The sequence below is a fragment of the Anomalospiza imberbis genome, chromosome 18, assembly GCF_031753505.1.
Source record: "Anomalospiza imberbis isolate Cuckoo-Finch-1a 21T00152 chromosome 18, ASM3175350v1, whole genome shotgun sequence".
In the NCBI taxonomy this organism is placed as follows: domain Eukaryota; kingdom Metazoa; phylum Chordata; class Aves; order Passeriformes; family Viduidae; genus Anomalospiza; species Anomalospiza imberbis.
In genome coordinates, this window is record NC_089698.1 from 4,646,713 (window position 1) to 4,670,202 (window position 23,490).

General features: G+C 53.5%; 3 protein-coding genes across 9 annotated transcripts in view; all 3 read left to right on the forward strand.

Annotated features, from left to right (window-relative positions):
• KIAA1671 (KIAA1671 ortholog) overlaps nt 1-10,376 on the forward strand; it is a 64,839-nt gene extending 54,463 nt beyond the window's left edge. For 4 of the 6 annotated variants that reach the window (XM_068208645.1, XM_068208648.1, XM_068208647.1 and 1 more), the window contains 7 exons: nt 953-1,071; nt 4,889-5,141; nt 6,591-6,765; nt 6,961-7,088; nt 7,307-7,440; nt 7,601-7,683; nt 8,059-8,814. In XM_068208645.1, the coding sequence (XP_068064746.1) occupies nt 953-1,071; nt 4,889-5,141; nt 6,591-6,765; nt 6,961-7,088; nt 7,307-7,440; nt 7,601-7,679 (888 nt within the window). In that variant the 3' untranslated portion in view covers nt 7,680-7,683; nt 8,059-8,814. Of the gene's footprint in view, nt 1-952; nt 1,072-4,888; nt 5,142-6,590; nt 6,766-6,960; nt 7,089-7,306; nt 7,441-7,600; nt 7,692-8,058; nt 8,815-9,056 lie in introns of those variants that run through there. The other 2 variants (XR_011004947.1, XM_068208646.1) reach the window with 2 other exon arrangements.
• Nucleotides 10,377-10,709: 333 nt separating this feature from the next.
• Nucleotides 10,710-17,084, forward strand: CRYBB3 (crystallin beta B3). Its single transcript, XM_068208651.1, has 6 exons — nt 10,710-13,726; nt 14,428-14,507; nt 15,777-15,895; nt 15,974-16,106; nt 16,183-16,325; nt 16,818-17,084. Exons 1-6 carry the CDS (start codon nt 13,591-13,593, stop codon nt 16,981-16,983), a joined length of 777 nt encoding a protein of 258 aa, XP_068064752.1. The 5' UTR covers nt 10,710-13,590; the 3' UTR covers nt 16,984-17,084.
• A 3,001-nt stretch (nt 17,085-20,085) lies between these two features.
• Nucleotides 20,086-22,890, forward strand: CRYBB2 (crystallin beta B2). 2 transcript variants are annotated; one of them, XM_068208652.1, is made up of 5 exons: nt 20,086-20,158; nt 20,878-20,996; nt 21,763-21,937; nt 22,318-22,460; nt 22,586-22,890. In XM_068208652.1, exons 1-5 carry the CDS (start codon nt 20,102-20,104, stop codon nt 22,752-22,754), a joined length of 663 nt encoding a protein of 220 aa, XP_068064753.1. In that variant the 5' UTR covers nt 20,086-20,101; the 3' UTR covers nt 22,755-22,890. The 2 variants fall into 2 exon arrangements, with proteins under 2 accessions (XP_068064753.1, XP_068064754.1); XM_068208653.1 differs by having other exon boundaries at nt 21,763-21,895.
• The last annotated feature ends 600 nt before the right edge of the window (nt 22,891-23,490 follow it).

Below are 23,490 nucleotides of genomic sequence, written 5' to 3' on the forward strand. Positions count from 1 at the left end.
GTGGGTCGGAGGCAAGGGGTACTTAGAGAGAAAAATCCTTGGATTTTTCCAAGGGCAGGTGGAAAACCATGTAATTTGCTGTCAGATAAAATCTTGATAAGCAAAACTGATCTGGAGCTGAAAGCCATGTTTGTATTTGTTCAGGGTAATGAAGGTGAAAGAGACCAATAGTTTATTATCTGTTCTCAGTGTAGAATTTCAGGAACTCATGAAGCTCCCTGAATAACTCGGCACAATTGCAGGGCTGGGTTGACACTGGTGTGCTGCAAATCTGGGGTGCCAGCACTGACCCACTTCTCTCCCTGGAGAGCTGAGGGCCTGGGATCCACTCATTCCTTCTTAGGAAAGCAGCAGATCCATGGAATAAAAATTGTCAGGAAAGGAGAGGTCAGAGTAAAACAAAGCAAACCCACTGTAGTCTGTCCTGTGTTGGGTTTTGATGTTACACCAGTTTGAAGAAAGCTTTTTGTGTCTGGACCTGTGCTTATTTATTTATTTATGTATTAATGCATTTTATTTTGAATGTCTTCCAAAGAAAGCTTGGGGGAAAAAAAAGAAAAGGATCATTTTATTAAACACAGGAAAAGAGCAGTGGAGTTGATGTTTGCCTGCTGTGCTTGAGGAGATGAAATATCATTCCCAACACAATTCCTTGTGCTTGTAGAGGTGCTTTGAGAAGTTCTGTGCAACCTGAGATAAGAGCAATATTAAAGCAGCATGGAGTTCCTGAAACCAAGGAGTCATCTCCAACCTCTGGAATCCTTTATTTACCCAGGAAAACAATTATTGTAATTATCGTACAGAGAATTGTCGCTCCGAGTTCACAGCAGTTCTTCGTGTTTAACTTCATTCCCAGTCGGCTGAGTTTGTCAGATTCCAAGCCATTATTGCCAATAAAACCTGTTAATCCCTCAGCCAGGGGCTGGAGCACTGACTGAAGGTTTTGTTGCAGGACCAGCTGAGGCAATGCTTCTCCAGGCAGCCGCCGGGAGCGAAGGACACGGACACGCTGGTGCAGGAGCCCGACAGCCAGTACGGCACCTGGAACGAGCAGCGGCACAGCGGCGACAGGTGAGGTTTCCTCAGCTTGGAGGAGGGGAAATGCTGCAATCCCACCATCCCAGAATGGTTTCATGCTGGAATGGCCTTAAAGATGTCTAATTCCACCCCTCGGACGTGGGACACCTTCTGCTAGAGCAGGTTGCTCCAAGCTCTGTTCTTGGACACTTCTATTTGTTTTCTTCGTTTTTGTATCTGATTTTCTGACATTGCCTTTCCTTTAAAAATACTACCAGGTGGGGTGAGTGGCAAAATCACTCTGGAATAGCAGAGTGGCAAAATGCATCTGGAGCAGGGACTCTGGGCCTCAGGTGGGGTGACACAGGGTGCATCTCTCCATGCCCACATCTCAGACTCTCAAGTGTTTTATTGGTGGTGAAGTGGAGGATGAAATGGAATATCAGCTGAGTGAAACGGAGTATTGCTGATGCTTTTTTGTTCTTCGAATGATTTAGTGAAACAAACCTAGAGCAGTAAAATGTGAGTTTTTTTTATAGTTCACACCTGTTGTATAAATTACAGCTTGATCTACCCTGAACTTGTATCCTGTCTGCTCAGTGTGGTATGATAATAGCATTTTATCTGGTTTTTAATGCTATACTTGTTGGGATCTTAGAGCAGACATTAATGTCAATTACGTTTGGTTTGTTCTGCACTTGAGCACTGCGTGTTATGAATATTTTTATTGCTTATGAAATCAGGGTAACGACCAGCTCAAGGTTCAGCAGCCGAGTGAGTGCCAACAGTGACAGCCAGGCTGCTGTAAAATTAACTTGGATTCCAGGATGGTACAGACATTTCTGAGATCAGTTTCTTAACAAAGGTGCTGTCTCAGCTTCACAGCAGACAGCACTGGAGAGTTATTTCAATCCATCCATCCTGATTAGAACAGCTCCACCTAAACATTCCGGTTCACTGAAGGATTGGACTCAATCCTGTGTGGTGGAATTTTGTTTGCACTGCAAGAAGTGTTTAGATTTTGCCTTTTTTACAGTATAATGGTGACAGTGTAGAGAGTCTTCAGCATTTTGCCACCCCATTGCTCTGTTTTATTTTGACTTACAACTCATTGCAGGGGAATTACTGCTGTGTTTATTCAGGCACTGGAAGAGAAATGAGATTAATGTACTTTTAAATAATGGAAGTCTTCCTGGAATATATTGAACATGCATTTTGTCTGCAGTTTGTTTTGGATGAAGTCCCTGCCAGGAGCAGTGCAGACGTTCTCCTCGTGTTGCTGGGGGTGCTCTGAGCAGGGCTCTGCCTTTGGTGCCTCCTCCTCACCCCAGCTGGAGGCAGGAACTCGCAGGAGATGTTGATGGTTCAGTTTTCCTGTTTGGCCTGGCTCACTTCCCTGGGAGCATTTCCGCTGCCAGCCCCACGGTGTCACATCCCGCGGGGACCAAACGGTGTCACAGCCTCCTGCTGTGCTGGGGGAACCTCCAGTCTGGGGCATTTCCCAGTATTGCAGCCATGGAGGGATTGTTTTAGGAGTGTTCCATTAGAGCTTCTGGGAATGACCTCATCTTCATGGAATCACAGAGTCCTTAAGGTTGGAAAAGACCTCCAAGATGACCGAGTCCAGCCTTCACCTGAATCCCACTGTGGCCATTCATCCAAGAGAGCCACCTCTGCTTGGCATTTGAACACTTCCGGGGATGGTGACTCCTCTGCTTCTCTGGGAGAGGAGGGGAATTTTGAAATCAAAAGCCATAACTTCATGGCAACAGGATGAACACAGTCCTTTTCCTAGATGAACTTTTGGAAGGGGAAGGAAGGAGTATTTTCCTCTAGAGCTGAGTCACTCCTGGAATTAGCATAAGGAGCTTCTCTGGGCTGGTTCCAGTGGGCTTTGGCCAATAGCTCCTTGGGATGGACAGAGATTAAACCATCTCCTCCAATTTGGAGGCATTAATTGGATTTTTCTTAGTTTATCTAAAAGATTTTATTTTCATTTTTCTCAAGTGATTTAATAAGCTTTTCCAAGTTGGCACTGTAGAAAATTATTTTAGGTTAGAATGATCTTCATAAGGAAAATTTTTGTTTTTTACAGGAAAGGAATTGGTTTTAGATGGTGGAGCCATACAGCACTGACTCCTCATTTCATAGGCTGAAGCAACACCTTTTTATGGTCTCTATACACTGTCTTGCTAAAACTAATTAAATTTAATTGCAGTTGAAAATGAGGATTGCTGTCAGTTTATTGTCCATTGTGATAACAATCCTGCTGGGTTTGTGTGCTCCACGTGAGGGATGATTTCTCAGACGTGCCTATAAATGTACCTGTGGAGCATCAGGGGCAGCTCATGGATATGCTCACAAACCCTGAAATCTTAATGAAGTAATAGAAAGATGTGCATAATATATCTCAGTAATGAGAACTGAAAATATGTTTTCAATTCCATTTTTCTGAAGGGAATTTTCCTCCTAATTAGCTGTTCACTGGAAAGAATCCATTGCACATAACTGGGTTTGGACTCCAGGGGAGTCCACACATTTGGGGATGAGCTGTGTCATAATACATATGAGTCCCCACACATTTGGGGATGAGCTGTGCCATAGGGGTTGGTGTATGGGGCTGTAATTGTGCAGAAACTCCAAAGGAGAATCCATTGGGAAGGTTTGGGAATGAGGAACCACCACCCAGTCCTAATTCAGCTGGATTTATATCACATATTAATCTCAGATATTTCAGTTTTAAAAACCTCAGTGAATTGTATCAGCTGCAGCCCTGGGATGTCGCAGACTTTTTGGAGATGTGCAGGTCCAACAGGATCCTTTCAACACACGCTTTAATTTCCATGAAAGGTCCTGCAGATTGTCCCTCCCCTCTCCATTCTTCCATATTGCAGTGGCTCTAAAGCCTAATGCTGCAGATACCAAATGTCATTTGAAGCAAAAATCCTAGACAAAAACTTTCCCCCAGAGCTCATTAGTGCCATTCTTAATTATCCTGGGGCCCACTGGTGAAGGAGGGAAGCAGCATTCCCTCTGCTCGTATGCTGGAAACCCTCTGGGCAGTGTCTGCTCTGCCAGACTGGACATTGTACCATGTGCTGGTGCTGATGGAATGCTGTTATCCAGCAGTAAACTCCTGAGTGGTTTTCTCCTGGGATTGCTGTACCAAATACTAAGGTTTGTTGCTTAAAAGATGTGCATATATTGATATATATGTGGGTTTTTTAGGTTTAGAACAGTTTTCCTAGATGTGTGCTCAAGGAATGCTGCTTAGTGGCAAAAGACTTCTATCAAGAGGAGAAAAAAAATCAGAACTAAATCCTTTAGATTTTGGTTTTTTCAAACGGGGAATTAGAAGCATGACACAGCCCAATTTGTACTGACAGTAGTGTTCCTATTTCAAAGAATACTCCAGCCTTTGTGACAAAGGCAGACACAACTGTGTCCAGCTTTCAGTCCTGACCCTGCAGCTCATTCCTGTCAGTCTAGGCCACGGGAGGAATTCTAGGAACACACTGGGAGCATCCCAGCACCGGGAAGCAGGTGCTGCTGCCCTCCTTCCTGAGCCAGTAGAAGCTCTGCCCATGGAGCCCTGCCTTAGGCTGCCACCTGGTGCCCAGCTCTCTTCAGCTTCAGCATTCCTGAAGGAAAAAAATCCTCTGGCTGGGTGGAATACACCCCAGTCCCCAACACACTGTGAATCCAAGGGGTGAGGGCTGTGCCAGTGGAAGGGATCCACACCGTGCTGCTGGTACTCAAACTTTCCATTCCACTTTTATTTAACCCCTGCTGACCGCGTGTGATCCAGCCTGGCCTTGCAGGTCCCTGTTTGCCCTGAAGTCTCACAGATTCCATTTGCTCCAATTTGCAGCTTTGTGGGAGAATCTCCTTCCCTGGACAATGAGGTGGTGTCAGGGCGGAAGCAGCCCGCGGGCAGCCACGCGTCCTCGCTGTCCTCGCAGACCGAGCCACCCTCCCTGCCCGAGCACCATGACTTCTCCAAAGAGCAAAGGAGCACCAGCCTGGACCGTTCCAGCACGGACATGGACTCCACTGATGGCACTGATCTGCCTCCTCCAGGGGACACACTCCCTGAGGACAAGAGTTATTTCTCCTTTATTGATGTAAGTCGCCATCGTGTGTTCCCTCAGTTAAGCCCTCCCCAGTTCCTTCTGGAAACTTTGCAACTAGTTCTGCCCTGCCTCTCCCACACTGAATTTTCCCAGATGTTTTCCTGCCTGAAAAGTTTAGGATCAAAACTACAGAGTTCTGCTAAGTCTCTGTGGAGTTTAGGTTCTGAGAGATTCCATAAAGCTGCTGGCCTTGGATAACCAATCATGGAATCCCAGACTGGTTTGGGTTGGAAGGGATCTTAAAGCTCACTCAGTTCCACCCCCTGCCTTGGGCAGGGACACTGTCCACTAGACCAGATTTCTCCAAGCCCCATCCAACCTGGCCTTGGACACTTCCAGGGATGAATGTTGGAAGTATAATTAAATAACACAGTCACTGACTGCATGTCAGCCATGCAGATTTAAGGCTGTAAGGACCTTCACTAATATTTTTCTTATTTACAATTGGTTTCTTTCCACAGTAGCTCACAGTTGTATTTTAAAGGATTTTTTTTTATATTGAAAAATCTTGCAGTTGGCGTAAGACCAGGAGTTTCTGGCTATACACAGTTAATGAGGTCTAGTGCTGCAAGAACTTTGTTTGGAAAAGCCCTCTAAGATCATTGAGTCCAACTGTTCCCCCAGCACTGCCAAGGCCACCACCACCATGTCCCCAAGTGCCACATCCACACGGTATTTTAACACTTCCAGAAGGTTTTGTTTTGTCCCTGGGCCACTAAAGGTGTCTCTGTAAAACATTAATAGCTCTAAGTGCAGCTGTCAAATGCTGTGTGATAAGTACTTTATTCCTGACCTGAAATCTTTTGAAAAAAGGAGCAAACCCACATCTTCTGGAGAAGGGGAGGCTCGGGGATATTTGGTGGTTACAGGCAAATCTGTAACAGCACATTGCTTTAAGCAAGTAAATAAATTACAGCTCTGTAAATGTTACTGCTTATTGGATGTGTTAGAAATGATTGATCACAGAAGGTTTCTGAATGCTGTGACACTAAACTTGGAGTGTCCTTGTTGCTGGTGAGTGGCTTTGAGTGTTTGTGGCTGGCAGGGAAGCTGCAGCTCTGCACTCCAAGGGAATTCTGTGTAGTTGTTCTTTTTAGACCCCAATCTCGGGATTTGCCTTCATCTGCTACCAACTAACAAGGCCTGTATTAATAAAACACTCTAGGAATTAAACTCCTGATTGTTGCAGTTATTTTTTGTGTTAATTATTCATGCAAAATTATTCATGTAACTCAGGTATCCACAACCTCAAGAGGTCAAAGGATTATACCCAGTTAGCCACGAAGTACCATGTTCTCATCATACACTCTAATATGATTTTAAGTGACTACAACAATAATAATCAGGCAAATATCCATTTTAATTGGTGAATGCAATCAAGTGGGTTGGGATTTCACTGTGGAGGAGCTGGGGCTCATTCCCAGGTGTGTGTTTCTCCAGCACACAGCTGTCCTGGACTCCAGTGCTCTGAAGACTCGGGTGCAGCTGAGCAAGAAGCGCCGGTGCCGGGCGCCCGCGTCGCACTCTGTGCGCAGGAGCAGAGGGCTGGACCTGGAGAACAGGTTTTCCTTGACAGAAGAACCAGATAATGGCTGGATGTTCAAAGATTCCACAGGTAACCCCTCAGCTACCTGGAGTAATTGGTTGTGGTCAGCCTGGGTGCAAGGGCAGGAGTTTGTTAGAGGTGTTTTTTAAATACTGCCCTTCACTCCAGCTTGAGTGCAGGAAGAAATGTTGAGCAAGGCAGTGATGAAAAGCCAGTTCATGGTTTCCCCCTGTGCTTTTCAATTTTTTTTTAACAATTAATTAGAAGAGAAGAAAGCTATGCAACAGGAAGATTCTGAGGAGGAAGACAAGATCCAGCACACTCCGAGGTCGTCTTCTGTGCAAGCCCAGAGACTGCCCGTGTTCCCAGGGATGGATCACTCTGTTCTCAAGGTGAGCTCAGGCAGAGCCCAGTATTTAAGTATTAAATACCATTAAATACCTGCAGATGCTTTATAAAGAATTCCCTCACTCATTTAATGGATTTTTTTTTTGTTTTTATAAATCTGGAGTGATCCGTTCTGCGTTCCAAAAAAAAAAAAAAAAAAAAAAAAAAAGCTTAAGCTTGGATACTGGCTTAAAAGGACCCCTTCGTTTATTTTTATATTTAGGCCCAACTGAGGAAAAGACAGGAGTCTGAGAGCACTGGTGACATCGGCTCTGCTCAGCTCTTCAAATCCCCCAAAGCACAGCTCGGCACTCCTGGCAGCAGAGTGCTGCCCTCCAGTGTGGAAAAGGAGGACAGGTGAGAGAATCCCAGCATCAGGAAAAGCCTCATGCTCTTCTTGGTGGAAGGAAAAAATAATGCAACAAGCTGTACATTCCTTTTTTTTGTTGTTGTTGTTGTTTCTGGCAGGAGTTTTCATAATGAAAGAATAAAGAGTATTTTTTTATATATATCTTAGGTCAGAAGAAAAGTCTCCTCAGTGGCTGAAGGAGCTGAAATCAAAGAAGAGACAGAGCCATTATGAGAATCAGGTTTGAAAAGGTACTTGGGTAGGAAGGGGGGCTTTGCTGAGTGCAGGTGTGCAGTGACACACTCACATTTCCTTTGATGTGTTGGTGTCACCACTGTGGCCTCACCAACACTGCCCTTACCCTGCCCTGTGCACCAGGGGTGTCAGGGACTGGTGCTCCTCCACTCCCAGTCACAGTTCCACTGATTCTCTGCACGTAATTTAATTTCTGTAACCCTCACTCTGTTGGGATTTCCCAAAGTTTGAAAGCTTTGTGTGGTTTCAGCACAGTTCTGGGTGGCTCTTAAACAGACAAGACCAAGGTGGCACTACAACAGAAAACACATTTTAAGGGGTTCCTGTTCCAGCTGGCCATATCACACCCTTCTTTCTGTTTTCCTTTCCAGACAGTGATTCTAACTAGGAGAAGATAAAGAAGTTTAACAGAAGCCTTAACTCATCTGAACCTAAACCCCCATGTCATGTTGCTGCTGTTTGCTTCCTGCCTCAACTGCTCTGTGCATGGTGCCTTCCTGTTTCGTGGAGAAAAGCTGCTTCAATTCATAGTCAAATACAAAGCTGTGTCTGTCAGGTTGGGGGGACAGTGGCACTTCAGACCTGCCTGCCAGGAGAAACCCCCTGGGTCATGGTTAGCACTTCAGAAAGTCTTGGAAAACAGAGATATCGGGGAGTGCTGTGATCCAGGGAACTCCCCTCACCATGGAGCAGACTCTGTAGGTGTTCAACTTTGGGAGATGTGTCTGGCTGGGCTTTGTGTTTGTTTATGAAAATAATAATTTTAATCAAATTTATCTTTTTTTTTCTTTTTTTTTTTGTGGACAAATAGTAAGCTACTATTTAGAATGAAATTTGTGGAAGGTGAGAGTGGAAGAACAAATCATGTTTACTGCCATATTGAAAAAGGAAACTTGATTATTTTTTGTAAAATGTATTTTTGATTGGCTTGTATTTACATGTGATCTGCTGACCTGGCAGATGGAGATAATTTTTAGATGAACAAAATGTTAACTTTTGTCACTCTTGAAGTGGTATATTCTGTGTTTTGTCAGCATGTGGAATAATTGCTTCATTGGAATGTCTTTCCTAAAAAGGATCAAGCAATAATGTCAACCAGTTCTCTTTAAAAAAAAAAAAAGTAAAAATATTGTAAATACTGTTTTTATAACAAAAAAGGAAGGGAAGAGGGAGGATGTTACACTCATATCAGGGTTCCAGTTAATTGTTGAATGTCACTTTAATAGCAGTTCAGATAGTCCCACTTCATATTTTTATTTGTTAATCTGTAAATACCAGGTTTAAGTTTTTATTTTTATGCTGATTTTGTGGGATAACCTAAATGTGATCTTCAGTTTCTCAGATGATTTCCTGTCTTTCCTTTGGCAAGACGTGCTGATAGCGGAGTAGAGATCTCCTGGACCACACGGGTGTTTGGGTATCCCTAATTCTCAGATATTCCCTGTCCCTGGACACTCATTCTGAAACACCAGCCACCACGGCCATGGAAGACAGACTGGATTCTTGCCCCAGATAAGTGCTCTTCCAGTAACCTTTAAAAGTGTAGTAGCCCAGGGAGGGAGCTGACTCCAGGTGTTCCTCAGGCTCAACCAGGAAAAGGTGGAAGAGGTAAAAGGAGAGTGGAGAGCTCTCCTCACCTGGCAGAGCTCCTTGGGCTGCATTCCCCACATCCTGCTGGGGGGCTCCTCTGGATACAAACCATAAAGCACCAGCACTTCCGCTCCTTTTCCTTTTTGTCTTTTTTTTTCCCCAATCAGCGTTTCGGGAGCGCAGCTCCCGTGGGGCCTGCCCAGGCCGATGTCTGTCAGGCTTGGAGCTGCCAAAACCATGTGCCAATTCACCTCATGGAGGAGTCATGGGGGGGGATTTGCAGTCCCAGTCTGCAGGAAATAGCAGCAGGATGGCAGGAGACAAGTCCCATCTGCACATCTCTCGCTCCTGGATTTTATTCTGGTGGCAGCTCCCTGTGCTCCCTGGAGATGAGATGGAGACATCTGTCTGATGGAAAAGTCTTTTCCCTGTTGCTTTGCCCTGTTTCTCATGGGAGCTGTTGCCACTGTTATTTTGGCAACCCCTCTGCTCCCCACAGAGCAGTGATCCCCAGGATTCTGATGGAATTTTGGGATGGGCCGTGTCAGTGCAGCCACCACCATTGACCAGCTCCTCTTAAAACCTTGCACAGATTTCCTTCCCTCTCCTTTAGATGGTGGTGGAAAAGGTGACTCTTGGCGTGTTTTTTGGGATATATTCCTGTGGCAGCACCCAAGGGTTCCATGGGCGTGTCCCACGTGTGACACTCACCTGGGCCAGCCCGAGCAGCACGTGCAGGTGAGGAGGATGATGGTGGCTGCTCTCACTCACATCAAATGGGGCCTCCCACGTCCAGAAATCAGTCCCTGCTCACAGGAACATTCACACAGGCTGCATTTTCCACTTCCACAGGTGACAGTGTTGTGTTCCCAACAGTTGGAGGATTTGCTGGTTCTTGGTGTAGGCCAGAAATTCTGTAACTGTTTGTGTTGAGGAAACTGAGGGGATTGACACGAGGTTTCCACACAGCCCTTGAATGTGTTTGCATTTCCACGTCTGCTTGGACAATGCACTGAAATTACTGTATTGAGTAGTTTAACCTACTACTGAGAAATGTTTAATGCTTAAATGTCTAATTAAAGAGCATCTTTACAATGTTGTTGAATGGGAAAGTGTTTTCTCTGCTCTGTTATTTCTTTATATTGTACATGGATTAAATATCAACTTCCTTCTCTTCGGGTTATTGCTCTGTAATAAAATATATATAAATATGTTATTACTTCTTAAACGATAGAACAGACTGTAATACACTTTATATAATTCTATTTTAATTCCAAATAATGCTTCTTGGAATTTTTTATGCTTTCACTTTTGTTGCCATGTGCTTTTTCCTGCTGTTTATTGGAGATGGAAGTGAGCTCTAAGGTTCCTTCAGATGTGCTGCTTCCTTCACTCCTGGATCCTGCCCTGGAGCAGGTTCAGCTCTTGTCCAAAAAGTGATGCTAAAGGTGATGGAGGCCCTGTCGTTTCCTTTGTCTCTCCCCTCACAGCTCCTCAGCTGTTTCTCCTTGCTTAAAAAGCCACATCAATATTGGGTTTTAAAGGTGGGATGATGTGTTTTGTGGAATTCAGGAACGCTTTCTGACTGCCCTCCTCTCATGATCCCCAGCAATCCCTGCTCCAGGTGGCATGTCAGGGACTTGCACGACTGCTCCATTGCTTTTTATTGGAATTCCCAGTTGTGGAATTCTTCCTTTTTATTTTGCTGTTTGCAAATTCACCTTTTTAACCTATATGAATCTTCAATTTGGTCCTCATCCACCAGAGCCTTTCACTTCCTGCTGAGGAAGAAGCAATGTTGGTTCTCCAACCTTTGACATCCCCAGACTTTCCATAGGACTTAACCCCCACACACCATCCCCTTTCCACCCCCACAGAAGTTTGTTTCACCCTGTTCCTTGTTTGCAAACTGAAATGCACATGGGGCAGATTTGGGAATGCCAAGTGTGACCTGTAAAAGGTTGGAGCAGCAAATCCCTGATTTCTGCAGGGATGGTGTGTTCCAGGGGCAGGTGGGCAGTTCTGGGGTGCTGCCACAGGGTATGGCTCTGCCTCACAAGGTGTATGCAGCTGCAGAACCTCTGGGGTGAGTTCCCAGTGCTGTCACTGCTGTCCCCAAGCCAGCTCTGGGCATAAAGCAAACAATTCCAGTGAAATGCAGAGCTGTCACCATAGCTGTGCTCCCCGTCAGCCCGAGGTCACTGTCTGCACCTCCCTGAAGGACACTGGTGCAAGAGCAGCTGCAGCCAAGTGAGGGAAGTGTTGGATCCATCCCTTCAGCCCAGTGCTGAGTAGGAAAAACAGGTATTTGCTTTAATTCATTTTAAAGATGGGCTTCCAGGAGGTGAAGGCTTTTGGGGCCAGGTTGGACAGGGCTTGGAGTACCTGGTCTAGTAGAAGGTTGGGGGAGCAGGGGGGCAGAATGAGATGAGCTTTGAGGTCCCTTCCAGCCCAAACAATCCTGTGAGTCTATGAAACCACCTCCATGGAGCTTTAGAGGGATCTGGGGTGTTCTGGCAGGGGGTGCAGAGTCCAGGCTTAGTTCTGCTCACCCTGGGAATGGAGAAGGTGAAGAGTGGGAATCCTTCCTGAGCTGGTGGCGAGCTGTTCCATGGTTGTCCTGTTCACTCAAGTATAAATGTATTGCAAAAATATAATCTGAAATAACTTCTGGTTCTTCTGGTGGGATTGGCAGAGGAGGACAACCAAGGTCTGGTGGTTTATGGGGTTTTTTTTCATTCCATATTAAACAAAATGGTATCAAATCTGGTTTTGAAGGAGCTCTTGTGGAGATTAAGCTTTTATGTTGCTCCACGTAGCCTTATGGAGTCTGTCAATCTGGGTCACAATAAATACATAGATGGAAATCACATAGATAGTGTGATAGAAATCCTGTATTTTGTGTTACAGTTTCCTAGGGAATAAAGATATTCTGGCTGCTGTATTTGGTTCTGTACCATTACAGTTCCAGTTTAGCTTTGCCAGGTATTAACAAAAAAATATCTACTTTCTAACAGTCATTTTTCAAAGGGATTTAAGAGGCTGACAGTGAGAGGAAATTGAGGTCTGTTTGGGAGAGGCATCAAGGAGATCCAGTGCCCCTTCTGTCATGTTTTTGGAATTGCCTTGGCAGTGTGGAGAGCTGGGAGAGGCAGATCCAGGGCCCTGTGGCCATGGCAGAGCTCAGTGAATGAGGCTGCTGGGAAGGAAGGGACTGGCACGAGAAATTCTGTGTTTCTAATTTGTTGAGGACAGCTAATGCTGTGTTTGGCAAGACAGAAATAAATCCATTCCTCCTCAGTCTGTGCCTGTTGGAACTGTGGCACCTGTGGGACAGCAAAATCAGGAACCACAGGATGGGCAGAGTGAGGAAGAGTCAGTTGGAGACACCTGGGTCATCCCTGTCACACCAGGCCTGGAGCATCGCCCAACGAGGCCAGGGATGGGGTGGGGCTGAAGGGCCTCACTCTACCACGTACAACAGGAGAGGTTTCCATCCCTCTCCTGTTCATTTTGTCCAGTCTGGCACAGGGAATTCACTTTTCTGGCTTTTACAGTAAAGGTTTCGTGGGTAGTTCTTGGTTTCAAGATGAGCCACACTCAGAGCAGGTAGGAAAAACTGCAAGGACCATAGTAAATAGGGATCTGTGCAGCTGAATAAAATGTTCCCTGAGGAATCAGGATGGTTTGGGTGTGAAGGGACTCTCAGAGGTGCAGAGGGAGTTAGGCCTGCTACCAGCAGAGTGAAATGCTCCCAGTTTGGTGCCTGGGTTGAGATGCTCCCAGTTTGGTGCCTTACATCAATCCTGTTCCTGTGAAGATGGACAAACCCTTGTGCCAGGCTCCAGAAATGCCTCATCACACACCCCAGGATGTGTTCCCGGCCTGTTCCTGGGAAATGCCGGGGAGAGAGCCAGACTGGGGGCAGAGAAAGAAAAGAGACTTGATGGAGAGAACTTGCTCAGGGCCAGAGTTAAAGCAAGAACACCAATCTGGAAATGCTGAGCTCCTCCAGCTTCCCGCCGAGCTCCGGGAACTGACCCCAGGCCTGTGTCGCACCTTGTCCTGGAGCCCCCACAAACAGGGATATTGTACCCGGTTTTTGCTTCGTGCTGCGCTCAGTTTCCAGGCTAAACCCTCCTGTGAACTGCTGACGGCAGAGTTTTCCAGAGAACCTGGCAAGAAGCAGCGTGAACGTGCTGATGTGAATTTGGACGTTAATCTTCTGTAAATCGAGTGGCCCGTGTCCGAGGGACGGCCGGGAGAAATCCGAGTGACGTTTCCATAGCTCGCTGCGCGCCCGCGCTATTGAGATGAAATCTCATGGATGGAATTCCGTGGACGCAGCTGCTGTATCAGCGCTCGGGGAATTCTGCTGTTCTGTTCAGAAGCAACCCATAAATAGTGGAGCCGCCCGCACCGCCCGGCACAGCGGAACCACACGGAGAGGTAGCACTGCCGGGACTGCAAGGGGCTTTCACAAAGAGTTTGTGTCTGAGTCGAGCTGTCCCCCAGCGAAGGGTGTGGCGAGAAGTGAAGCTGCAGGGTTTGATTCAGGACCTTATCAAACTCCTTTGTTCGTCTCCTAAGCCCCGTGTCAGCATGGCGTGGCCAGGGAAGGCGTGTTCCAGTGTTGGAGCAGAGTTTTGTGGATGTTCCTGGAGAGTGAGGAGGGAGCTCTCACCGCCACCCCTCCTAGCCAAGGCGGCAGCAGCAGCTCCAGCTGCCGGGTTTGGTGTCCCCTGGATGCTGGAGCAAGGGAGAGGTGTCAGGTTTATGTTGTGGGGAAAGATGCCAGCAGCTGGAAGCTGAGAAATTCCTGCTGGGAGCAAATGTTGGGCTGTGAGATGGGAGTTTAGTGGCAACTGGGCGAGCTGCCCTGGGTGGAGGGCTCCGTGTCACTTGGGACGTGGCTCGGTTCAGTCCTGCGGGTGCCTGGGTGAGGATTTGGGGCCTGTGTGCAGGAGGGAGAGGAGGATGGATAATGGAGCTTGCTGCTAGCCTGGACATCCCTGGGGATTTACAGCTGCAGCATCGGGGTCTGTGCTAACCCGTGCTGCGTGTTCCGTGCCAGCTTCACCCTCTGTTTCATTACCAGCTGTAAATCCTGGTGCCTCCCGCCTTAACCTCCTGCAATTTGGGTTTTCCAGGCACGATGACGGAGCAGCAAAGTCCCCCCGAGCAGATGGCGACTGGGGAGGGTGCTGGCGAGCGAGGTGGCAACTACAAGGTATACTGGGCTAAACTGGGGACAGCTGGATGCTGGGTGGAGCTGTGGGATGCGGTGTGCACGCACCAGGCTGGAACCAGTGGCAGCACTGCAGGTGCTGCTGGGGACAGGAGTGGCCTCCAGCTCTCCAACAGCAGCAGTGGGTGGTGGCCCCGCTCTGGTGTTGAGCCCAGTGGGGGCTGCAGGTTGGGAAGCAGCTGGGGCTGAGGATCTGCTGCTGCTCCCTGCCTGCATGGCTGCCAAGGCCATTGGCTGGCCAGGCTGGTGTGCAGCTGCCCAGGGATTTAATCCAGGAGATGAAGCATCCCAGCACAGCGGGATCAGCTGTGGGCCCAGGCACTGAAACTCCCCAGGTGGGTTTGTAGGTTGGGATTCAGCTCGTAGGTTGGTTGAAGGTAAATCAGCTGGAGAGGATGTGGTGGGTGCAGAGCTTCCCACAAAGCTGCTCCTGGACAGGGAAGGCTGGAGGTGGGAGCAGATCCTGCCAGTGGGAGAGGGGTGCCAGGACCTAGGGCTGTATATTGCTTTGAGGTGCACAGAAGCTCCTGAGGAACCTGGGTGTCACCTCTGTCCCTTGAGGTCCCCATTATATGGTGTGTGCAGGAGGTTCTGCCCTTGTGCCAGACTCAGGTGTTGCAGCTGGCACCCCTTTGGGACAGTGCCAGGGGGTGCCTGGTCACCCCACTGACCCTCCTGGTCCCTGAATGGTGCTGGGCACCCTGGGTCCTGCCCCGTGCTACGCTCTGGCTGGGACTGGGTCCAACCCATCCTGCAGCTCAGCCTTCAGGCTCTGCTGAGAGCAGGGCAGCCTGGGGAGGCACTGGGGTCTCTGCACCTGGCAGGGCTTAGAAGGAAATACTGAATAAAGAGCTCGTGCCAGGCCAAGTCAAGGGGATGGTTGGATCTGGAGGGAGCAGTGATAAGGAAATAAAAGTGGGCAATGACCAGGCTGGGAGTACGTACGAGAGGCAGCCCATGACTCGGGAATTCTCTTAGCCCAAAGCTTCCGTGTTTCCAGTGCTGTGTGTGATCTGGTTTCCAGCCTGTCACGGACAAAATTCCAGCTTGTGCTTTACCCAACAAACACCCTTGGCCAGAGCTCTTCAGGGCAGAGGCACTGGCAGGACCTGGCTCTGCCGGCTGAGGAGTGACATCGGCATGGGATGGCCGGGATGGAGGGACATGGCCAGAGCCCTTTGATCACTGCTGCCCCCATTTCCTGGGGTGTTCCCCTGCTGTGGTGGCTGACAGCGTGTCTCCCCACCTTAGATCACGATCTACGAGCTGGAGAATTTCCAGGGGAAAAGGTGTGAGCTGACAGAGGAGCTCCCCAACATCACCGAGAAGGAGATGGAGAAGGTGGGCTCCATCCAGGTGGAGTCTGGCCCGTAAGTCTGGGGTGGGGAAGGTGGAGCAGCCCCAGGGGGTGGCAGGGAGAGCATCCCCCTGACGCTGGGGTCCTGCAGGTGGCTGGGCTTCGAGCGCCAGGCCTACGCCGGGGAGCAGTTCGTGCTGGAGAAGGGCGACTACCCCCGCTGGGACTCATGGTCCAACAGCCACAGCAGCGACAGCCTGATGTCCATCCGGCCCCTCCAGATTGTGAGTAGGGCTGTGCTGGGGTGGCCACAGCGCTGGGGACCAGCGGGGACAGCCCCTGACCCGCCCTTTCCCCCAGGACAGCGCTGACCACAAGATCCACCTCTTTGAGAACGCGGGGTACACCGGGCGCAAGATGGAGATCGTGGATGACGACGTCCCCAGCCTCTGGGCCCACGGCTTCCAGGACCGCGTGGCCAGTGTCAAGGCCCTGAATGGAACGTAAGGATGGGGACACAGGGGACACCCCAACAGGTTCCTGCCCGTGGCATTGTGGTTGGTCCCCCCAGGGTGGTGACAGGGGCACCTGGCACAGCCACTGCAGCAGGGCAGCTGCTCCCATGGTGCTGCTCATGCCCATCGTGTCCCTTGTTCCCTCCTCGCTGCCACCTTTTCCCTGGCCCACAGGGAGTTATAGGGACCATGGCAGTGTCCCTGGGGCTGGATGATGGCTCCTTGCCCTAACCCACCACCGAGCAGTGGAGCTGTGGTCCCTTCTCCATGAATTCTGCATCCCCTCCTGGCACACGGCGTTTCCCACCTGGGCGCAGCCTGTGCGGTGGCACTCGGTGACAGGAGTGGCCCTGGGCAGCATCGCCTGGCTGCGGCAGGCAGAGACACGGGCACTGGGATGGGGATGGGGACACTGCCCCTGCTCCAGGGGCTGTGGGGGTGTGGGCTAGGCACTGCTGAGCACTGCCTCGGTCCCTGCAGGTGGGTGGGCTACGAGTACCCCGGCTACCGGGGCCGCCAGCACGTCTTCGAGAAGGGCGAGTACCGGCACTGGAACGAGTGGGACGCCAACCAGCCCCTCATCCAGTCCGTGCGCCGCGTGCGGGACCAGCAGTGGCACCAGCGGGGCTGCTTCGAGAACAGCTGAGGGACCCCCAGCCCCCGCCGGGGCCGCCCGCGGGGTCCCCCGGCTGCTGCCGTGACCGTGGTGATTTTTGTGCAAAAACCTCAATAAAGCTCTGAGCTGGAGGCTGCCGGGGCCTGCCTGGTCCTGGGCTGGGGGAGGTCGGGGAGGGGGGCAGGGGGATGGGGAGGGGACTGTGGTGGTGCCCAGCACCCCCTGCACAGGGCAGAGGGGGAAGTGCCAATGTTTGCAGAGTTACATAAAGGCTGCAGCTTTCCAAAAATAACCCCCACCCCGCGGCGGTGCTGCCGCGTCAGGGTTTTTCCAGTGCCTCTGTCCCTTTTCACAGCATCTCCTGCCCGCTCCCAGGGCTGCTGGCCAGTCCCAGGGCAGGGAGGGGGCCGGGGGGCATGTGGAGTGGCCATCCCTGGGTGGTGCCAGGCCCTGTGCACTCCAAGGGGGGCTCATCCCGTGGCGGGGTGGCTGTGTCCAACCTCAGCATCCTGCAGGGTCTCCAGCCTGTCCCCAAGGAAGTTTCCCACAGTCCTGGGGTGGTTTTTCCCACGGGAATGAGCTCTGACATGGGGGGGCTGTCCTGGGGGCAGAGGTGGGGGGTTCAGGGGTGCCACAGGGTGTTGGTGGGAGCTGAGCTGCCCTGGCACTGCCCTTCCCCAGGGGCACTGTGGCCACGCTTGGGGACCCACTGGGCTGGGGCAGAGATGGGAGATGGGCTTGAGTCCACCCGAGGGCTTTGTCCAGGTCCCTGAGCAACCCCCCCGGAGGTTTTCCCTCTGAGGGGGGTTGGCTGTGAAAGGCGAGTGTCTGGCCCCGAGTGGCAGAAGCTGCTTCCAGAACAGTCCATGGGGCTGCCACGGCTGGGGGCTGGGATGAGCCAAACTAGCCCAGCAGAGCCAAGGGAGGGGATCACTGAGCACTGTGGCAGCCCCTTGCTGAGGGGATGGGATGTGGCTGCAGGGCCCTGCACTGGGACCTGGGACAGGTCCATGAGGGTCCAGGGCTCGGGATTAACTGAATGGATTAACCCAGGAGATGGGGAGGGCAATACTGGGTCCATCTGTGGGGCTGCAGCAGGAGACACGGGCAAGAAGGGGGACTCTAGGGCTGGGAATGCTGGAAGCTCTGGATCGCACCCTGGCCTGTCCATGGCCTGATGGGTTCCTTGCAGAGCTACAAGGTCACCTTGGCCCCTCTGGCCCTGGAAACCCCATCACCTGGAGATGGGGCAGCTGCAGACCCCAGGGACTGACCCCCCCACACATCACTACCAGGGTAGGCTCTGGTGACAACACCCTGTGGGTGACCCTGGGTGCAGCCATCCTGGGGTAGGGGATGGGGCAGAGGTGACCCCACAGCCCATCACCTGCTGTGGAACCCTTGGGAGGTGCTGTATGGGAGAAGGGGCAGGTGTGGGGTCTGTTCATGCTGGGTGACACTTGCTGGGGTGACAGGGGGGGTCCAGCTCCTCTGTGGGGTGAAGGGGGCTGTGGGTGCTGCACGGCAGCAGCAGTGTCCCCCCTCTCTGTGAAACCTCCTTTGCTGCAGCCCCCAGCCCCGTGCAGCCTCCTGGCTCAGCTGCTGGGACAATGCCAGCAAAGGGGCTCTGCTGCTGCCCTCCCCCCCAGCCCAGCCCTGGCTGTGCTGCCCATCCAGGCACATCCCAGCCGTGGGGACTTGTGAGCCCCTCACTTTGTCCTGGTGTCACCAAGGGACCCCTGGCTGCTTCTCAGGGACCCCAAAAGGACGGGGAGGAGGCCAACACCCAACCCTTGCGTGCCCCCCGGCCGCAGGGTGCTGCCTGGGTGCTGCCCTGCTGCAGCTGCACCCAGGAGCGGCCCCAGCCCCTGCCCATCCCCGAAGCCCCGGGCCGCGGTCGGGAAGGGGCTCCCGCGGTGCCCCCGGCCCTGGCACGGGGAGCTCCCCGGGCAGCAGACGGGCAAAGCCAGACGTTCGCCGGCGCTTTGGGGCGTTTTATCGCGCATGGAAAGAGCCGAGCTCAGCAGCTCCGGCTGCCGGGCTGTCGGGGGGATCAAGTCTCTGGCCCCGAAACGCCTGAAGCGGGGCCGGCGGGGCTTTGTCGGCCAGGCCCGCCCCGGCTCTTGGCACGCGTTCGGCTGATGCTTGCAAACTCCAAATCTCCTCGCCACCAACCCGACAAAGCGGGTGACTCGAATGTGACAGGTAATGAAATAACTCGGGCTTGGTGCTCGGGCAGACAAAGGCTGCGGTGGATCAGCTGACCCTGGTTTTCATTGGGGTTTAATCCAGCATTCTCGCTTTGAATCAGGCTTTAACTATTTTGTAAATAGTTTTGGCACCTCTCTGCTGCAGCTCGGTATAAATTCCACCTCCCGGCCCCAGCCCGTCACTGGCTCAAGCGGGTACTGGTATAACTGGTAAGACTTTGCTATTTATTGTCCTCTCTTTTGCCGTAGCCTCCTCCCGACCCCCGGGGCCGGGGTCCCTTCCCGGGGCCAGCGGCGGCTGAGCCGGGGACAGCCCCGTCCCCGCAGCCCAAAGCCAGCCGGCCACGGCTCCGTTTCTTTTTGTCAGGAGTGAGTTTTCACCTGTTTTGGAGCTGCTCAGATACTGAGGGTCCCTCTGGGCTTGAGGACGGGGCTCCTTCCAGGGAGTGGCAGTGCCAGGCCGGGCCGGGAGGGCTCGGCACAGGCTCCTGGGGCTGGGGCTGGCGGGGGGAGCTCCAGTGCTTCTCTCCATCACCCCTTCAAGCACCCACGTGGGACCGGGACGCTCAGCTGTTATTTGCTGGACAGGGACAGCAGGAAACCCTCGACCACGGAGCCTGGGCTCCGCTGGGAATGATATAGGAATTCCCTGGGCTCACAGTTCCCTGGGCAGGTCCCAAGGGCCATTGCCTGTGCTCTGAGCCTGGGGAGGTTTTGGGTGCTGAGCAGCTCTCAGCAGAGTTTGTCCCTGGCACCCCCAGGCTGAGCCCATCCTGCTGCAAGCCCTGGTCCCAACACTCCCTTCCCTGGGCAAACTGCAGGGTATGGATGGGGGCATGGACACAGAGCGCGAGGCTCTGAGCAGGGTCCCAGCATGTCCTCAGGGGCAGATTTTAACAAGCTGAGTTTCCCTCCCAAGGCAGCAGACAACCCAGCTGATGATGGCTTCCGAGCACCAAATGCCAGCCTCCAAGCAGCAGCAAGCCAGCTCCAAGGTCAGTGGGAGACTGCCCGGCCCTGCAGGGGGGTGAGGGCACCCTCAGCCTCTCTGGGTGCCCAGATCATACCCGGAGGCACTGTTGGGAGCAGCTGAGCTCCCCTTGCCAGCCCCCCGGCACTCCCGGCTGGTGCCAAGGACAGCCGGCAGCGCTGCTGAGCCATTTGCAGCAGGGCCAGGGGATGGGGAATGGGAATTCTTTGGCCTCTCGCAGCCTCGGTGCAGGTGGAGCTGTTGGGAAGAGATCAAGTGCTGATCTCCCACCACCGCTGCACACACAGCAGATGTGTCCCCACCGCCGCTGACCCCTGAGATCTGTGCTGAGCTGTTGGCCCCGGGGCTGTCCCCGACCTGTCCCCGGGTGTCTGGGTCACCGTGTCCCTCTGATGGCTGTAGTGCTCCAGCCACAACCCGAGTCCCTCAGCTGTTTGATGCCCACTGTGAGCGTGAGCATCCCTCTGCCAGGAGCACCGGGGCACTGGGACAGAGCTGGCAGGGCCTCGTGGGCACCCGTGAGTGAGACCTGCATCCTCAGAGGGGTGGCAGCGATGGCTTGCACTTGCAGGCTCCTTAAAAGCCTCTGGAGTGCAATTTTGGGAGAGGGAGAGGTCTGGACTGCTGCAGATGTGCTGTCCTCGTGGCTGGGGACAGCGTGTGCCCCTCGTAGTGGCGGCAGGGGCGGGGTGACACCCACGCTGAGGTCCTGCTCTTTTCCAGATTGCCATCTTCGAGCAGGAGAACTTCCAGGGCCGCTGCCATGAGCTCAGCGGGGCCTGCCCCAACCTGAAGGAAGCCGGCGTGGACAAAGTGGGCTCCATCCTGGTGCACTCCGGACCGTACGTGAGGGATCTGGGGGCCTGCGGGGGGTGGGAGGGAGGGGGCTGGGAAGGAGGGGTCTCCCCGCTGCCACACCCGCACGGCACCGCGGATTTCGTGTGGCCAACGCTGCTGAGCTGCTCGCCCACCTCACCCCAGTGAGTGCCCGGTGCCAGGGGTTGCCAGCAGGTGAGCAGGGGGACACAGTGGGTGAGCAGGGGGTGACATTGTCACCTGGACAGGCTGATAACCCCGCTGAGCGGCGGGAGAGTGGAGGGGTGTGGGCATGGGCAGAGATCACAGCATTACCCCCAGTTTGGTTTCCCTTCCTTTGGGTGCAGGGACAAGTGAGACTGGGACCCGCTTGGTGCCCTGCTGGCCCTGTGTGTGCTCTCCAAGCCACGGGCTCTGGGCAAGGGAGAGCCCCCAAAAAGCCCCTGGTGTGTTCCCAGCCTGCACCCAGCAGTGCTGCTGTGCTGCTCCCAGATCAATGGGGCAGCTGGTAGGAGCACAACCCCAGCTGGGACATTTGGGTGATCCTGTCAGTCCCCAGGGACCAAGGATGGGTGGCCACCAGGTCGGAGCATCCCCAGCGGGAAGCCCTGCGGTGCCACGGCTGGCCGAAGGCTCCGCAGCCCTGCCTGGCACCTCCCTGGCACCTCTCCCTTCCTGGCATGGAGCAGGGGACACGGCTGGGGCTCAGCCCGGGCGCTCGCCGGGGGCGGTGCCAGGGGCCGATCCCCGCGCCGCTGCCTCCTCTGAAGCGCGTCCCCTGCTCTCTTCCAGCTGGGTGGGCTACGAGCAGGCAAGCTGCAAAGGGGAGCAGTTTGTGTTTGAGAAGGGGGAGTACCCCCGCTGGGACTCCTGGACCAACAGCCGGAGAAGCGACAGCATCACTTCCCTGAGACCCATCAAAGTGGTGAGAGCACCCAGACAGCCACTACCCACCCGCCAGACCAAGGTCTGCAGCCAGAAGTCTTCCCCAGCCTTCCCCCGCCCTCCCCAGCCCCGCGGGCGGAGGGGCAGTCCCTCCTGCGCACCCTCGCCCCAGCCCTCGGGGCCCGGGGAGCCGTGGGGGGGTCGGAGGGGGCGCGGGGACGGGGGCAGTGGCAGGTGACCCCAGAGCGGAGGACGTCTGCTGGTAAGTCTGGCAGTGCCCGCGCAGGCAGCGGCTCTCTGAGCTGGATGGAGGGATGCGGAGCACCCCCGGCATCGGTGGGAGCGGCGGCGCACGGTGCCGGCCCTGGCCTCGGTTTCCCCATAGCCCTGGGCTCTGCCCCCCCTGCCCAGCCCCGCGGGGCCGGCAGCCGCTGACCCCCGTCTCTGCTCTCCCGGCTGCAGGACAGCCAGGAGCACAAGATTGTGCTGTACGAAAACCCCAGCTTCACCGGCAAGAAGATCGAAATCATAGACGACGATGTGCCCAGCTTCCACGCACACGGCTACCAGGAGAAGGTCTCATCCGTGCGGGTGCAGAGCGGCACGTGAGTACCGGGGGAGGCGCGGGTGGGTCCCGGGCGGTGCCGGAGCATCCCCACGGGGCTGTGCTCCGCCGGGCGATGGTTGAGATGTGTGTGTTGTATGACCTCCCCCGCGCTTGCCTTGCCAGGTGGGTGGGATACCAGTACCCTGGCTACCGGGGCTACCAGTACCTGTTTGAAAAGGGGGACTACAAGGACAGCTCAGACTTCGGCGCTCAGCACCCCCAGATCCAGTCGGTCAGGCGCATCCGGGACATGCAGTGGCACCAGCGCGGTGCCTACCACCCCACCAACTAAAGCCCCCGGCCCGTGCCGGGGCGCGGGGAGCGGAGCAAGCGTTCCCCCGGCCGCCGCTGTGCCCCCGCGGCCTCGCCTCCCGCCTCCCCCCGTGTGATGCCCGCGCTGCCGAAGCAACTCAATAAAGCTTGGAGTTTCAAAGTCCCAGCTCTGCCCTTTCATTTGCGGCTGTCGGGATGCCCGCCCTACTCTCCGTGCTCCTGGGTGAGGAGGGGGCTCATCGCCGCGGCCCCGATGCTCTCAGTGCCACCAGCGCCGGTGCCATCGGCGCTGCCGGGTCACCCAAGTGGCCGGGGTGAGGGAGGTGAGCTGGGGGCTCTGGGGCTCAGCCCTGTTCTGGGTGCACGGCCAAGGCCGTGGGTCACATCCTGCTGCGGGGACAAAGGTGTCCCATGAGCGCTGGGGTAGATGCCACAGATGCTGGGGGAGCAACGGGTGGAATTGACCTCTCGGACGGGGCACCTCCAAGGCAAATAATGGCATTAGTTATTAGGCTCTGAAAGCTTTAATTAGTAACAATGCTTTAATTTAGCAGTCACGGTGCTAGAGGATGCTTTTCCGATCGTGTCATAAATCGGGCAAAGGAAGCGGAGGAGTGCAGCCGCACCTGCTTGTCCGGGGGCTCCGTGTGGTGGCAGAGGCGGTGGCGGTGACAGACGTGGTGGCGCGGGCGGCTGGGCTCGGTCCCCCCCGGCAGCAGGACGTGGCCGTGGCAGCCGCTCAGTGTCACTGCGGC

Excerpts from the sequence above, each read along its gene's own strand:
- CRYBB3 (XM_068208651.1), top strand. The coding sequence starts at position 13,591 with ATGAAATCTCATGGATGGAATTCCGTGGACGCAGCTGCTGTATCAGCG. Across the intron at positions 14,508-15,776 it reads AGCGAGGTGGCAACTACAAG|ATCACGATCTACGAGCTGGA; the intron begins GTATACTGGGCT and ends TCCCCACCTTAG. Across the intron at positions 15,896-15,973 it reads ATCCAGGTGGAGTCTGGCCC|GTGGCTGGGCTTCGAGCGCC; the intron begins GTAAGTCTGGGG and ends GGGGTCCTGCAG.
- CRYBB2 (XM_068208652.1), top strand. The coding sequence starts at position 20,102 with ATGATGGCTTCCGAGCACCAAATGCCAGCCTCCAAGCAGCAGCAAGCC. Across the intron at positions 20,997-21,762 it reads ATCCTGGTGCACTCCGGACC|CTGGGTGGGCTACGAGCAGG; the intron begins GTACGTGAGGGA and ends GCTCTCTTCCAG. Across the intron at positions 21,938-22,317 it reads TACCCACCCGCCAGACCAAG|GACAGCCAGGAGCACAAGAT; the intron begins GTCTGCAGCCAG and ends TCCCGGCTGCAG.